At 44.1% G+C, this 16,888-nt stretch overlaps 1 protein-coding gene across 1 annotated transcript; it reads right to left on the bottom strand.

Annotated features, from left to right (window-relative positions):
- Window positions 1-12,530: 12,530 nt before the first annotated feature.
- On the bottom strand, window positions 12,531-16,012 carry zic5 (Zic family zinc finger 5). Its single transcript, XM_085764722.1, has 2 exons — window positions 14,800-16,012; window positions 12,531-13,205 (listed from the first exon to the last, which is right to left on the bottom strand). The coding sequence occupies exons 1-2, from the start codon at window positions 15,839-15,841 to the stop codon at window positions 12,757-12,759; spliced, it is 1,491 nt and encodes a 496-aa protein (XP_085620848.1). The 5' UTR covers window positions 15,842-16,012; the 3' UTR covers window positions 12,531-12,756.
- Window positions 16,013-16,888: the final 876 nt, after the last annotated feature.

The following is a 16,888-nucleotide window of genomic DNA, read 5'->3' as shown; positions in this document are numbered from 1 at the left end:
GCGTTCCCAGTTATTACCTACCAGCTATTTTATCCTGCATGTCAGAGGAATATGTGTTTGATATTTTCCCCTCTGGAAACCTTTGTATTCATCCACTGATGACAGCCGCGTGTCCAGCCTCCCTCCTTTTTTCTTTTTCTTTCTTTCTTTTTTTTTTAATTCACGTCGTTTGCATGATATAAAATTCACCGCGGCCTGTCTGTGCTGCATGAGTGATCTGGCACATGTGGACCATTACTAACTTCATTTGAGGAGACCTTTTGTCTGAGTGTCTCCGTCAGTCGGAGGGGACAGAGCTGCATGGAGTGGATCAGGATCAGAGATGTTAAACCCTCAACTTTTTAATTTTATTTTTTTTTATTACCCCTTTCCTCACTTTTATTCACGAGTCTTTTTGATGCAGCACGTCCAAACGCACCTATGTCGGCCTGTGATCATGATGTAGAGCTGAATAATAACATTTTTTTCTGACCAAAATATATTTCCTACATTTTTCTCCCCCTCCTGCTGAAGATTTGCACAATATTTCATTCTGGACCTATCATACAGATATGATGGTGCTGTGGCAGCAGCAGCAGCCCACCTGCCACAGGCCTGCCTGTCCTGAAGGGTGATGGGCGGGCGAGGGGTGGGGGGCGCCTATACCTTGGGTTTTCATTTTTGAACCTCCCCTCCTCCTCCTCCTCCTCCGTCCCTGTGCCGAGGATGTTGAAGCCTGTGTGTTTGAAAGCTCTCTTGCAGAGTTCAGCTCTTGGAGGTCCAGACTGTCTGGGTGTGTTTACCTGGCGGATCTACTGTGGATGAAGGGAACATGATGCAGCCTGATGATAAAATAGACTTCTTTTTTTAAAAGTCTTGCAACGTGTCGCCTTGTGAAGGTGTTGAGTCGTTGTCCTGTTTGCAAACTAAGAACTTGTACCGCATGTTGTCTGTCTGGGGGTAAAAGTAGCTAGAATATTTTGAGGTGACTTTACCTTCCTCCACAGCCCTCCTCTCGGCCTGACTCTCTCTCCCCCCAGACTCCCTTCTCCTTAACGGGGCCCAGATCAAAGGCTCACCGGCCCCGACGGAGACCACTAAAAAAAAAGAAGAAAAAAAAAACCCGCCCGCTTTGTCTGCTGTTGGCAGGAGTGAGGAAAGGGTGTCGAGAAGAAGGTGGGAGGAGGTGATGGGGGTGGAGGGGGTGGTGGTGGTGGCATGGTAATGAGACTCGTTACACAGCGACAAAAAGTCTGTGCAACTTTTTTTCTTTCTTTCTTGTACCTCAAGTGTCCATCTGTCGTCAGACTTGACTCTTTTCTTAAAAAAAAAAAAAAAAGAAAGAAAAAAGTTCCTCCTGTTTCTGCTTTTCAGCTTCACTGCAGCCGAAGTTTATTATTTTAGCTATTTCTTGGACTTAATGAACTCAAATATTCGGTGACGCCCCATTTCAATTGAAACGCCGGAGCTGAACCTACAGTAGCCTATATATGAGAGACTTGGAGGCTCCAGTCTTGTTCATCTGTCCCGTCGTTGTCCCTGAACGCACCAGACGAGACGAGACGACGGGCGGGTAGAAAGTTTACGCGGCTCTCACAGACAGTTTGAGGCAGAAACGAGAAGGAGCAGCACCTCGTAAAGTGAACAGGTCTGAGTCTGAGGGCAGGCCAAACAGGCGATGCACAAATCTCACACCTGCCTCCGGGCAAGCAGCTGATTGGGCGGTGAAATCTAAATCCAAACCCAAATGAAGATGCTGCAAACAAAATGTCATTCAGGTGAACAAATGTTCGACTGAGGAAGGTTGTAAATATTAGAACATGTTTGTCCTGCTGCACTTAATATTTATTCTTCCTTTGTATTTGCACCTTGTAGACACGTTTAAATCGTGTCAAACACCAGATAACTCTGTTGGAGCGTTTCCCAACTTTTTATTTTTTTTAATAGCGCGTAAACAGAGTGCGTCACAGTGCAAAAAGAAATAAAACTTAAATCTAAATACTATTAAAACTGCACGTGATTCCTCTTCAACTTTACACCTGCATCCGTTTTGGTCCTGAACATGTCTAAAAGTTGGTGTCAACCCGCTTCTGCTTTTTCTTTCTTTCTTTTTTTTTTGTTCCACTCACAGTGAGGCTGATGAATGTGAACCACACACCGATGTGACTTCGGCGATAATTTCCCCATTTCATTCACCGCACAATCGAAAACTAAAGCTTTTGATCTGGCCCCGGCCTCCCCTCCTTCCCCCTCTCTCTCTTTCTCTCCCCCCTCCCTCTCCCTCTCCCTCTCTCTGTGCCGTTGAGCAGGTGGAGGCCGCGCACCTGCACACACAGCTGCGCGCACCTTGTTATTGCTGCCGCTGCTTGACGCACAGATGAGCGCAGCGCACAGCCAACAACACAAGCCCAACAATACAAACCTCTAAAGAGACACAGAGTTCAACCTCAGATTCACTAAAGTATTTTAGTTATTTATTTATTTTCATGTTAGGGACATATGAACTATCCTGTTTCTATGATTCAGATAGGTGGGAGCAAAAGGAGGGTTAAAAAGCTTAATAAAACACTTTCAAAATCTTTACAATTATTAGTTTTCTGAGATATTTGGAGTTGGATCAGGACGCATTTATCCCCGCCGTCTATCTCTTGTTTGTCCGGACTTCCAACATGACACCATCTAATCCAATTAAACACGATAACCCTGGACTCACGTATTATTCTCCTCTTTTTTCCTTCAAGTTGCTGACAAGCACTCTTGGTTTTGTGTGAAAGAGAGAGTCAAGAGCCCTCTCTTAATCCCGGGCACGACTAAAAGTGATTGAAAAGTGAAAGAAACCCCTCATTGGTCCTCGAGCTGGATGCTGTTTTCTTTGTCCGGTTGCTGTGGCTTTTTTTTTCTTTCTTAGTGCGGTCATCATGTGTATCAAAGCCCATTCATTTAAGGTCTTTTTAAAGAGGAATCACCTTCACTGAGCTGCCGACAGTTATTATTTGGTGTCAGAAGGAAGTCAACATAAACAAATGACATCCAGGGGTCTGTTCATTATTTATTTATTTTCTGTGTGTTGAATAGTTCAGACTATGTTGTAATCCAAGCAGCTTGCTAAATGGGATTTGGGGAAACAATTATACACAAATTTTGGAGCTTCAAAGTGTGGCTAATTAGTCGTTTGTTTCAATGGTGTAAGCAGATTAGGGCCTGCGCCTTTTATAAATAATGACAGATAACATCCGGTGCTCAGTTTTCCCCATCCTCCCTAACCCCCCACCCCCTACTACACATACACATACATAAACACTGTCAGTCCCTTTCATTTTTGTGACGTCAAACTGTCATTAGAGCAGAAACGTCTAAAAAAAACAACAACCTTCAAAATCCTTAATAAGTAGGCTAAGAATTAAATTAACATCATTATTCTCTTTAAATATTATCTCGTTGCGAATAAAAGTCTTTATGGATTGATTGATTGATTGATAAATAAATAAATAAAATAATTGCCACGTGCTCCTTTAAAGCCGAGCCGACGTAACATATTGTAGGTGTTGCGAAATGACAGGTAATTGACATTAATCCGCTCTCTCTGAGACTCAGGGGGGATCTGAGGTAAATGGGGATACGGTTAATGAAGCACCACTTGCCCTTTGAATCTCGGTCACAGTGTGCAGCGTGGAAGTTTTTGGGTGAAACTTTAACATAGGCTCTTCTGCTGCAGCGCGTGCATCATAACCACCGCAGAGAGAGGTGATCTGAGAGGATTATGGAGAGCGAAATGTGGCGGTTTTTAAACTCTCATTGGAGCTGAGTCTGTGACTGTTGAGACAAGAAAAAAAACAAAACAAACTTAATTTCATACTTTTAAAGTGATGACTCAGTTCCTGTGACCTGTCACGTGGATAACTCGCCTTAACTGGCTCTAATAATAATGCGCCATTACCGACACCCACTCAGTATTCCAGTAACCACGGGGTTGTTATTATTATGCTTATTATAATTCATATTTAGGAGTCTTCCCTATAGGAGCTGTGACAGACAGACAGAGGCCAGGTGGGAGAGGTTCATTTTGAGCGCGAGGAGTCGCACCTCTCCTCTCCATGCGCGCGCGGCTCGGTGCTACAGGGGCCTGCGTAATGAGGGCACCTATGGGGGCCCTCCTGGATGGAGAAGTGTCCTAACCTCGCCACGGCCGGTCAAAATTGAGGCACAGACACCTGCGCGTCCCCCCGGCCCCCCATCTCTCTCTCTCTCTCTCTCTCTCTCTCTCTCTCTCTCTCTCTCTCTCTCTCTCTCTCTGCTAACCCCCTCAACTCTCTCTCCCCCTGCCTCGGGGCAGCGCTTGCCATACCCCCCTGCATCAACACCACCACCCCCATCAACCAACAGTTCATAATGCGCGCACAACTTTTTTGACAACGATAATGATGTGCACGGCGATGCTGAAAATCTAAGGAGGGGGCTGTAGTAGGGAAATAAGCAGTCTCCGTGTCTGTTCCGGAGGTTGGGCCCTCGCAGTTCTCCTCAGGACCAATTCACTTCTGATAGAAAGGCACCACAACTGCTGCAGCCTCCCACTGAAGTGATGAATACTTAATCTGCTGCCTGGTCCTCTTTCCAGCCAGATGGAAAAGAGTTTATATTCCAAACCACCTGCTATAAAAATGTAAAATTACAGACTCCCACACCTAACCCAAAATAACTAATGCTGTTGAAACCAAGCAGAGCAGCTTATGTAAAACGCTGGACATTTGTAATTACCACACATTATGTGATAAATACCCCTCTCTTGAGAGCCGTAGCCTGTATTTTGCATTTCTGCTGAACTATCAGTCATGTTAATAAAATATCGCCATCTCTCAAGGTTTAGTGTCACTAAGATGGATAAGCTTTGATGGTTTGTGAGATATACTGTCATTTACCATGGCAAATGTCTGCAAAGGGCTAAAAGGTGCCCGTCCCCAACGGAGCTGGCCTAATTATACAATTAGTCTTGTGATTGGGACAGTCCAGAGCTAAGTGTCCTGAGGGACAAGCAGACACATTATGGCTGTCATCAGTATCTTCACAGCAAGTTAGGAAAAAAAAAAAAAAACAGAGCCTGGCTTTGATAATTCTGCAGCTCAGATTGTGATTTCTTCGATTCAACATGTTTTGCATCAACATTTCTGTTTCTTGAACATTGTTTCATCAACACCACTCAAGGCCAAACGTCTCCGCTGCCGCACAAAGCAAAGTAAGAAATGGAAAAGTGGATGGAGAGGTGCGTCCTGGACACCATTAATACCATAGGTCATCTTGGTATTCAATCATTTATGTCTTAAGCCTCATCTTGGGGCCTCAGCAGACCAAAACCACATCTCTTTGAAGCCACCGGTCAGATGGAGACCCCATATCTCAATCTCATTGCCTATCCAGCCATATTTCCTTTCTGGCTTATCCCGGGTCAGTTGGAAGCATCAAGACACCACATTTTCTTCTGCTTGTTCAGCACCATATCTGTCATGGCCAAACCCAAGTCTGTTAGAAGAGAATGGGTGTGAGGCCTGTGATGTCCAGGATCCACGCAGGCACCTCCATGAAGTCAGAGGGAGGTCTTGGCTCTGCATGGTTGAGGAGGCAGTGGTGCCTCCACAGTGGATGCTTTACTGCTGGTGCACTGGTTTATCACATTGGATTAGAGCTCCTACAGGGAGACTGAAAGCTGGGGATGATTGGTAACCAACTTCACCAGTTTGCCCGTGATGAACGTACAGTGGCTCCACTATGTCAAGACATTCAGGTGTTGGCGGAGAAGGAGCAGGAGTCTTATCTGCTGTTGGCACAGATGGCCTCTTGTCTCGTCTTTTATGACCAAGACTGATTCTCGAGTCCACTCCGCCCATCTTCCCTCTCTCTTTACCTGGACATAACCCTTTTTTTCCCAAAAACGCCACCCCATCCTCTCTCCCCAGCTGTGATAGAATGATTTCCCCCCACTCACTAAATACTGACCTTTTCCACAATAAAACCAGATGCGTTCGGGGTCAGCTCTCTGATGTTGTGGACGCGATAGTTCTGCACAAAATCTGGCACTGATTCCAATCTCTTGGCCACAATGGAGAGAGTTATTGTGAGAAAGGAGACGCAGAGTGGGGGTGGATTAAAAACGGTGGACTGGCACTATGCTTTTGAAATCATTTGTGATCAATCATAGATAGGTTCTTAAGATATGTTGGGTTGAGAAGGAAGTGCATACATGGGATTTAAATTGAATCACCTGGGATTATATTGGCGAATGTTATAATATAAACTAAAGTGGGACAAAAATATCAGATCAGTGTTGATTTCTTTAGATATAATTATCAATATATTTGCAATAATAACGTGAAAAGTAGACTATATCATGGAGCTGATATGTCTGCTTGCTATGGCACAAATACAGCTCAGATTTTGGATCTCTTCCCACAGCTGTAAAAAAAAAAAAAAAAGCCTCTTCTAAACTAACTGAAACATTTAGAGTCAAACAGGACGTTCTTCATGTGCCAGAGATGAAACTGTTTCTTTGATTCAGTCGAAAGTACCTTGTGAGCAGTAGCATCCCTGGGCACAAATCAAAATATCCTACACTACAAAGTCCATCTGGTTCTCTTTGATGGAGTATATAGTTCACCATTTCCCTCCACCCGCTCTGCCCCTAGTTTCCAAGTACGCTGAAGCCTACATCCTGCATTTAGAGGCTTTTAGGAAAGCCCTGTCATTCAGTAAGAGACTACTGGGGCAGCGTGCTCACGCTTATCTGCACTTTAGTTTCTACTTTCTGGCTGGTGGGCTATATAAGGGCCAGGTAGCAGGGCCTGGCTCATGCGGTTGTCCGTGGACGACCTTGCTCTCCTCACCTACTGCCTTGGAGTGGCTCCCAGTCCTGGGATGGGGCTTTGGACCGGCACCAAGTCTCTACCCCCACAGATGTTACTGAGCCACCAGATATTATGTCAGTTTCTGAGTGATGTATCATGCCTCTTCTGAGTAGCAGTGCATGACTGTAAAGTAGCCGCGATACACGTGAAGTAACCCGATCCCCAGAATGGTGTGTTTTTATTTTATAATTATGACTTGCTAAACTGTCATGCCAATTCAATTTATTGTGCAAAAGTGCAAAATCGCCATAAACACGTTCTCGAAACACTTTACAGTTCAATCCAAACACTGTCACAGATTATCAGCTCATTATAGGACAAGATAAAGTGCTTATTTTCAGAGAGAACCAAAAGAAATCCATTTCTATTAAAAAACTAAGTCAGAATAACAGATTACATTTGATTGAAAAAGTATCAGATGCTATTATATATTCTATATTAAATATTCTAGAGCTGTTCTGTACACACTTTGCCTACATGTTAACACCTGTTATTGCCATGTTCCATGTTTTTCATGAAGCTCTTTTCTGTTCATTTACATTTTACATTAAAAACACAAATTTAGAGGCCAATCCGCAGCTGTTTTTTTGGTGTATATTTTTTAACAATATTTTAGTCATGCCTTAACTCCTGTGCAACACACATATCATTTTTTTTGTCATTAAACTTTATCAATTAAATGAAAGCAACACTTTTAGGAATTTCTAACAAGGGGACATGGAGAAACTGCTCCATAGCTGCTGGGACTAGAAAGTTCAGAAATATTTCAGAGCTAGAATAAAGCATATTCCTCCACAACACACTGCAGAGTTATGCAGGTTATGATTACATTTAATTGCAGAAGCGCCTGAACCTGCAAGACACCACTTCCAGTAAATGTTGCAAGAACGCGAAGGAGGACCAAAAAAAAACACACACATTTGAGTTATTAAAAAAGAAAAAATACAAAAATCCTGATGTGCTCACTGGGTAATTGATTTAATGAAGCTCCTATGAAACTAAAACCAAGTACAGGTCAGTCGAGTGACCCCCCGGCGCGCGCATTGTCAGATGTTTAACTCCCGCACTCCTCTGGGAAAGACACCGGGGCTAATAGGTGAAACCACAGCTGCTGAAGTTGGGCTGGAGAGGAGCGATGTTCCCCCTGCACACGTCCGACAGCCCGAGTAGTAAAACCGGACAAAGAATTTCCAGTTCCCCTCCTTTCAGCTTCCACAGTCCACGAACCAGGGGGAGGGGAGGAGGAGGGAGTCTTCACCTCCTGGGAAAAAAATACACAAGTTTAGAGTCGCTCCTTTTTAACTTTTTAGTGCTGAATTGTCCCCTGCAGGCTGGAGTACATGTACTTTACAGTCTATACTGGCTGTTCGCGGAGCAGAGCAGAGAGCAGGGCTGAGTGTGTGCGCTTTGCTCCCACTGGAAGAAAGAGGGGTGGAAAAGAGAAGGAGAAAAAAAACTGCTCTGAAGGCAGAGAGTGTCGAGTTAACCGGGAGAGGTGCAACAGCAAAAGGAACCGTGTTGTTTTCTGACTTGATCATGAAACTTTAGATTGTAGCCAGGTTAGAAAGAGCTGGCAGAGTGCCTGGACGGCAAATACGTGGCGGTGTGTTTGAAAGAAAAATAGTCTGAACACTGGGGGGAAAACGTGTAGGCTTTGTAGTAGACAAACAGGTGTTTGAGTCTGTGGTAAAGACGAACTTTGATTTAAGAGATTGGGCATTAAATATATAAATGTATGACTTGATTATGTAGAAACGTCACACTTCGTCACTGTTTGGCTTCATAGAAAACTTTGACACCTATACTATCATTAAACTCTTGTTTTCTTAACTTTTAACTCCTTTTTTATAAAAGAGGTAAAGTGAAAAGCAGCAGTAAAATCTTACCTGGAATTTCCTGATGACGTGTAAAGGCAACTACAAGCTATAAGGGAAATGTTCCCCCTTTTTAAAGAAAGGCCTCCTCTGGACTCATATTGTGATGTAACTTTAGTAAATGAGATTAAATATGCCAAAGGTGAATTTAGTCACACTCCAGCAGTATTCCCTTCGGTCTCTGAGTCAACTCCTTCTCTTCACTTGTCACATTTACGATCAGGAGAAGTTTGATTTGTAAGATTTAGGAGTGTAAAGCTGTCACAAGGTGCTGCTGTTCTGCTATATTTGATGTCCAGACTTGTGTCCCTTCTCCACACCTGTTTTGTCGTTCACAATTATTCAAACTTTAGTTAAATCATATGTAAAAAAATAAATAAATAAATAAATCAATAAACACCCCACACTCCTCCTCATCCTCCCATCTTATTTCCCCCCCTTTCCCCCTTTCCAATAATTGACCACTTTTCTGTTGCTGTCAAGGTGAGCCAAGCGCACTGCCGTGTCCATGCGCAGGTGCTTGGATCAAATGACGTGCGTTTTCCTTTTTCTTTTCTTCTTCCTCCTCTTTTTTTTTAAACACAGAGACTCTTTAACTTTTGTTACCAAAAAAAAAAAAAGATGATCACTTCACAAGCCCACTTTTCGTGCGCATTGTGCCAGCAGCATTCAGGAGATGGATAATGCTTGTAAAGTCTGACAAGACAGCATTTGTTTTGGCTCTACGCTCGTCTGAGAAATTATCATTCAACCCCTTTAAAGGCCGCAATTGAGAGGCTGCGGCGTTTTCACTGCGACTTTTTGCTTTGTCCTCTCCAAAGTGGCGTCTGCATGTCTGACTCTGCCAGTTACTGATTTGCAGGCAGTATGTTAAGGTGGCCCATGTAAGTGATTTCCACGGGCATCCCACTAAAGGAGAACAAATCGCTGACAAAGGAGTGCCTTTCCCATTCAGCAGCGTCGTTAGGACAACCAAAAAGTATTTCTCAGATAATAAGTTCTACTTCAAAGCGTTTCTCACTGAAGGGTGACTGCTTCACTCCTTTTTATTAAGTCCCCCTCCTCTTTAATGTCGAAGGAACTGTCTCTGGTTATTTTTCGTCGTGTTTATTTTGCAACATTCATTGAGCACTTGTTTCCAAACAGGGACCTTTTACACAACACAAGAGCAGGCTCCTCTTCAGGCCCTCGCTGCCTATATAAAAGTCCACGCACAAAACGAGGGGAGGCCCACGGACTTTGAATGAAGCAGCAGATTGAGTGTTTCTTTTTTGCTGTAAGACATCCTCAGAGGGCAGCTGTAAAATTGATGAAGGCCCCTGTATTTGTTGTCTTTCATTGAAGCCTCTTCGCGCTGCTGCAAAGTGCTTCTTGTGAAAATCAGGCTCATATTTGAGATTGTTCGCACTCCACTTCTGAGGAGGAGTGTGTATGTGTGCACTTTTTTTTCTCTTTTCTTTTTTCCATGGCCACGGTCCCAGCTTCCTCCAGTTTGACCTGAGTCAAGTGGGTCCTAATAGATGCAGCGTGGAAGCTCAGAATAATAATGTGTTTTGTTTTGTTTGTTGTTTGTTTTTCTTGCACCAGCCAAATGTAGCCGGGCTCTCCTCTGGAGCTCGTGTGTCATCTACCTGCCAAGCGATGCTTTTGTGGTAACACAGGTTTTTTCTGGAGAGGGTGCATCCTGTGCCTTTATTATAACACATGTAAGTGGCTGTTTAGTGTGTGTAGCTTATGTGTCTCTCTGTGTGTGTGTTTTTCCCAAGTAGACATATTCAGATGTGAGCGTCTCACTGCCCAATTGCCATAGAAATCCTAACGCACCATGAAGAGTGTCAAAGCGGCCAGCCTTCCTCGCAGGAGCCTGCAGCCTTTGAAGTGGTGTAGGACTCGCGTTGGTCAATTTTAATTCTATAGACCGGACAGGCAACTCTTTGAAAGTGAGCTTGTGCGTTTTAATGGTGGAAATAAGAGGGGGAACTTGTTTTATACACTCTATACAAGGCTTTGCTTATTGTGTGATATCTTTTTATCTTTTATTTTTCCCATGAATGATTCATGCCTCGGCTGCTTTGTGCTGTCGCGCCTTTCAGTGGTAGCGCCATCAGGGGGCTATAAGTTTTCCCATTAGCTCAGTGATTAGTTTATACCAAGCTTCTATCCTTGGCCCGTCAGGTCCGTCTCTGAGATAACACTGGCTATTTTTTTTCTATAAAATGTCAGTGATAAGAAGTGAACAGAGCTGCTTCTACTTTTTTTTTTTTTCTTATTTCATTTGAAGTGACACTGACATTGATGTTTTGTTGACTCTTATTTACAGTTCACATTTTAAAAAAATTGTCATTTGACAAGAAAGGTACAGCTTCCTAAGATTTACAGTTTACAAAAAAGTAGTAATCTCAAAAAGTCACCAGCTGAATTAATATAGGCCTCTATGAACAGTCCATCCTTATATTGTAAATTTCCTGTTGTCCAAAAACCCTTATTAATCAAATTCACTCATACATTATAACAAACTGACACTTGTTATGTCCTGGTAAGTTTTAGCAAAAACATAATAATAAAAAATAAAATTATATTGTAAATTTAATTTTGAACATCAAGGGTCTGCACAATCATTGCTGATTCATATTTTCTTTTCTTATTTTTTATCCATCATGTCCAACGGCACCATGCACCTCAAAGAGAAAAGACAGATCACTACAAAAGGCATGCAAGAAAGGGACTTTTCACAATACACAGCCTATTCAAGTAAATGTTTTCGTCTTTTACAGAACACAATTAAAAAAAATATTCTGAAATTTAAAAAACAAAACAAAAAGTTTGGAAACAAATAAACAAAAAGAAAAACATCAGCAGGGTCCTACGCATCACCAAAACTGATATTATTATTCTTTGGTGTTTCTGTAATTCCAGTACAACATTGATACCAGCAAATAAATTACAATGTACAAAACGACATTTTTTTTTTCGTAATTAAAACTACACAACATTCACAAGCATCAGTACAGTTACATATATACAAATCCTACAGGGTCAAAGCCTGTCAGTGTAGACATTTAGGGTCTCATGGGACTTACTCGTACTCTTTAACGAGCATAACACTTGTGTATTGTTCATAAAATATAGTCTTAAATAGTTCTTAAATATTACAAAATTCCATCCAAACACATGTATTGTATAAATCTGAAAAGGTAAATGAGAACCCTTAGGACACCCAGATGTTTGCCTCCGTTTTTTTTTTCTTCTTTTCCTTAATGGTTGAGCAAAGTTTGTACCACATCTTAGAGCAATTACATGATATGAAATTAATTAAAAAAAAAAAAAAAAAAAAGGAGGGGGAATAAAGCCTCAGCTGGAGCCACTAGATTCTGTCCATTAACTGTATTGCCATTTGATTTGTGGTGTTAAAAGCAGTACCATTCATTTTTCCTTAAATGTCTGGGAATTTGACAGTGATTGATAGCAGCCCAGTTATTAAACTGCAAGGGGATGATGGGAGGTCACATGAAAGATGTCACCTCAGAACACCAGTTGAGTCTTTAGACATGCAGCAGATTAAACCCTTGCATATTGCTTTTTGTACAAAAATAATAATAACAATACAATTAGAAATGGGCTCACTTTTGGAAAAACATGCCTTTTCAAATTGGGATTTTTTTTAACCTCTTAATTTCAGTTCTAATGTCACTTTAAATGTTTTATGAGTTTATATTTCTCCACATAGGTCAGGGGTCACATCAGAGGCATTTATCCCTCGTGTAATTTGGCCTCCGTTGCATCCACAGTAAATGCGTATTAGCTGCGTTTAGCACAGTCGTTTGATAACACTACAGTGGAACTAACTGATCAATACCCCTGGCGCACGGGCCGGCATGGATCTACAGACTTTTTTTAATGGGTCAACTGGAGATGACAAGTTTGTGACAGTCACGTGGTCGTAAACGGAGTGTAGTATATGAGGGGAGGGGGGTATGAAGGTGGTTGGTGGTGGAGAGGAGAGGGGGGCATCAGAGCATTGTCCTCGGGTCTGAATTTCTGAAAGAGTCCTCATCGTCCGACTCAGACGTTGGCACGTCGCTGGAGGGGGTGTGGAGGTGGTTGGGTCCTCCGCTCCCCTGGCACACGTACCACTCGTTGAGGTTGGTGACCTGAGGGGAGAGGTTCGCGGCGGAGCGGTTCCTGTGCGCCGCCTCGGAGCCGGGCGATAGGGGGTCTCCGAGAGGGTTTGTGGGGGATATGTAGGTGACGTTGGTGGTGGAAGGGGGCGGCGGGGACTTGCAGTGCACTTTCATGTGCTTCCGCAGCGAGCTCGGGTGCGTGTAGGATTTGTCACAGCCGCGGACTTTGCAGTAGTAAGGCTTGTCGCTGGTGTGGACGTGAGAGTGCTTCTTCCGGTCGCTGCTGTTGGCGAATTTTCTGTCGCAGCCGTCGAACTCGCACTTGAAGGGTTTTTCTCCTGTTGTTGTAAAAAGACAAGAGAGGAAGAGATGGAGTCAGTCAGTGTCACTTGCGGTGATGTCACTGCATTAAAGAAACTATAACACACACACACATACATCACGTGATCAGAAACAAGAATCAATTCTCCCCATCTGCCTCCTTGCAGTCACCTCATGTAACTTCCTGACCCACAGCTCATACCAACCTTCAGTACAATACAACATGAGGCCGGTTCCTCATTAGCTGCTCTGTGCACCTTCCTCAGCTTATTCACTAAACATGTAGCTGTGCCACAGAGCAGAGCCAGTGCTCCACACCCACTTGTCCAAAGCATTTTCCTGCGTGAACACGTGTAACATGCCTCTAGGCCTTCTGGTTTACATGTATGTTTGTGTGTGTGTGTGGAGGGAGAGAGAGAGACAGACAGACAGAGAGAGAGAGAGGCAAGGGAGGGGGGTACTCAGGAGAGACCACCAGGAGCCGTTTATGTACTGTGGTGGACTCTTGCTATAACTTAACACACACACACACACACACACACACACACACACACACACACACACACACACACACACACACACACACACACACACACACACACACACACACACTGTTCATTGAAAAACATGTTTTTCTCAGATTTATAGCCTGCATATGGCTCACGCATATAAAATGTTGGATTGAAGTGGAGTGTGCACGTTGTCAAAAAATCATAAACAATAAGTGCTTTTCTGATGACTTGTGTTTTTGGTAGATGACTTATTGATTTCCCTCGGGATTTCACGTCATTCACTGAGGTGTAGAGGCCTTTCTATCTATCCATCCATCCATCTACTGCATCTACCTGTCTGTGGCACAAGTCCAGAACTGGTCTATTTTTTATTTTTTTTATTTAGCCAAAACAGGACCATCAGTCAGGATGATAACAACAAAAACCTCTCTCAGGGTAAACCCATCTGGGGAATTTTAACCTATTGTTAAGTTAGTCTTCTCACTGTCTGACTCACTATACTCTGCAACTCTGTCCAACATTTGACCAGGACGCAGTTGTTTTGGTTGCACGCTATACCCGGATGGATTACAAGTCTCCTCTGATAGTGCACGGGGGGGTTGCAGCCTGTAGCTCACGCTCTTACCAGTAAACCAGTGCTCAGACGCACTAAACCCGACGTATGTAAAGATCTGACGAGCCATGTGCGCGGACATCTCGATGAATCAAGCGAGATTTTGCGTGGACGTCCTATACGCCTGCAGATAATTACATTTACGCGTGTTCTAGCGCTGCCCTGCATGTACGTAAGCACGTTTTACAAATCATATGCCCTAATCCTCTCACGCCTACTGCAGGCGTCTCGGCGAGTAAGAAAAAAAGTTTATTTTTAAGAAAGGAAATGAAACACGTTTTACTCGCTGTGCGAATGCGTCACCGAATAAAACAGCGTTTTGCTCGCTTTTGCGCACAATTACGCACGATCGCACCACTGTCCATCCTTTTTTAAGGACGTGAGTGGTAAAACGAGGTCGCCTCGGATGACTGTAATGCCCTGCGATCAAGTAACATTTTTTTTTCTCTCAGAATGCAAGTTTTACACAATTATACAAGCACTGACCTGTGTGAGTCCTCTTGTGAATCTTTAAATTCTCCGATCGAGCGAACACTTTTCCACAACCTGGGAAAGGACACGGGAAGGGCTTTTCTCCCGTATGAACTCGGATGTGATTGATCAGTTTGTACTTCGCTTTGAAAGCCTTTCCTTCCCGTGGACATTCTTCCCAATAACAGACGTGGGTGCTCTGCTCCGGTCCCCCGACATGCTCCACCGTGACGTGGTTGACCAGCTCGTGCATGGTGCTGTAAGTTTTAGAGCAGGGCTTCTTCTGACTTTGCTCCTGGTCAATCCATTTGCAGATTAGCTCTTGCTTTATGGGCTGCCGCATGTATCTTAAAAACGCCCCCGCCGCTCCATGAGGAGCAGAAGCGATGTTCACATTGAGGTTCATGGAGTTGTAGCTGTGGAGAGAAGAGGGTCCATAGTGCTCTGGCCTGTGCCCGAAGTGCTCTGGCCTGCCGTAGATGTCCCCCGGTATACCCAGGCGCATCTGCCCGTTGAGGGCATGGTGGTGGGCACCTGGGGACGCCTGGTCGTGAAGTCCAGTAAAAAGTGAATGGGCCCCACTTTCCGTGTGCCCATAAGCACCTGTTGGGGAGATGAACATGCCATGGTGATGAGGGGAGGAGGCGGAACTATGCTGGTCGCCAAGTGCATGCATAGCAGAGGCTGAGAGTTCTCTCCTGAGGATGAAGTCCCTGCTGCTTGAGTAGCCTGAGTGGGGGTGAGCCACGGGGAAACCAACTGTGGTCTGAGCAGAAGTGAAAGATGCCGCGGTCTGGGCTTCGGGATGGCTCTGAATGTGCTGAGATGGGCTAAGTTTGAGAGCATTTGTCTGTGCCATGTGCTCTGGTCCAAATGGAGTGAGTGCCACTCCGGGGTCGTTGCCCAGCTCCCCAGGGTGGAGGTGGGCATGGTGGGAGAGAGGGTGATGCCCCCCTAGCCCCGGGAAGCCTGTCATATTCTGATGAGGAAGGGGTTGAGTCGCTGCCAAATCCGCTAATCTTATCGCTGGATTCCTCTTGCTTAAAGGGGGTTCCATAACTACACTGACAAGTCCATCCGCACTCACCGCAATTGTTTTTCACCACACCACGCTCTCTAAAACATTAGGAAAATATGTATATAAGGGGTCTATAAGTTCTTTTGTCCGGCTTCTAACTCTGCTTGCTCCTTTTCCCACTCTGTCCTCAAGCGATTGGCAGAACATACAACAGTTGGAGGACACAGTGGGGAATACAGTTTAGAAATGGCACTGCGGGTATTGGACGGATTTCGGTGACTGGCAGTTAGGAGAACGAAGCGATTGGCTGTCGTTCAGCGCAGGGGCTCAGCAGGGTTCCGCCCCCTCACTCTCTTTATCGCTGTTGACTCCAAAAAGTTGTACTCACAGAGTTACCGGCAGTTCTGTTTGTGCGGCTTTCTGTTTACCGCTGCTGGTGCGTGTGGATGACCGAAATGTCAGCTCTATCAGACGGGCGCACGCTCGGTCATCTCTGCTTCTGCTTTGTCCAAGTGTCTCAGTGTTGATTTGACGCCACCAAAGGGGGAAAAAAAAGAGAGAGGGAGAGGAAGGAGAGGGACAGAGAATGAAGCGCGGCGTAGGTGCACGGATGTGTGTAAAACATGTGGGCCATGTGTGGACGTGGGGGAAAGACGTCGACTCAAAAGTTAATTTATTTGCTATTTTGGACATTTTGTAGTTAACGCGTGGACGCATCTGGACAACACGAGACACAACATGATCTGACAGGAAAATGTAAAATAACAAGTGCGCACCTGTGAAGCAGTGTATTACTAAATTAAACATAGTGTTTTCCTGAAGGAAAAAAAAAGAAATACAGAAAAAACACGCATAAGAAGAATTGAATAAAAACACTCAAGGACAAATTTTGCATCTACTTTTCAGTTTTTCAGATGTTTTTCATTTAAACTAATTCTCCCCAAAGCGGTTATCATATGATCCATACTCTCCATATGCTGGTTTAAATATGCTCATATCACCACTGCACTTAAAGAAGCTCTCAGTGGGGTTTTGGGGTATTGTAGGCTGTCATTCCGAATCATAATGCTCAAGATGGGAAAAACA

The sequence above is a fragment of the Trachurus japonicus genome, chromosome 21, assembly GCF_045865225.1.
Source record: "Trachurus japonicus isolate A0001 chromosome 21, Traja_1.0".
In the NCBI taxonomy this organism is placed as follows: domain Eukaryota; kingdom Metazoa; phylum Chordata; class Actinopteri; order Carangiformes; family Carangidae; genus Trachurus; species Trachurus japonicus.
The sequence above is the reverse complement of the archived record's forward strand: the minus strand, read 5'-3'. Positions and strand labels throughout refer to the sequence as shown.

What these genes read in the sequence shown, in the direction of transcription:
- zic5 (XM_085764722.1), bottom strand. Translation starts at nt 15,841, where the DNA reads ATGGAACCCCCTTTAAGCAAGAGGAATCCAGCGATAAGATTAGCGGAT. An exon ending in TCACAAGAGGACTCACACAG is followed by an intron (nt 13,206 to 14,799) that starts GTCAGTGCTTGT and finishes TTACAACAACAG; the next exon opens with GAGAAAAACCCTTCAAGTGC.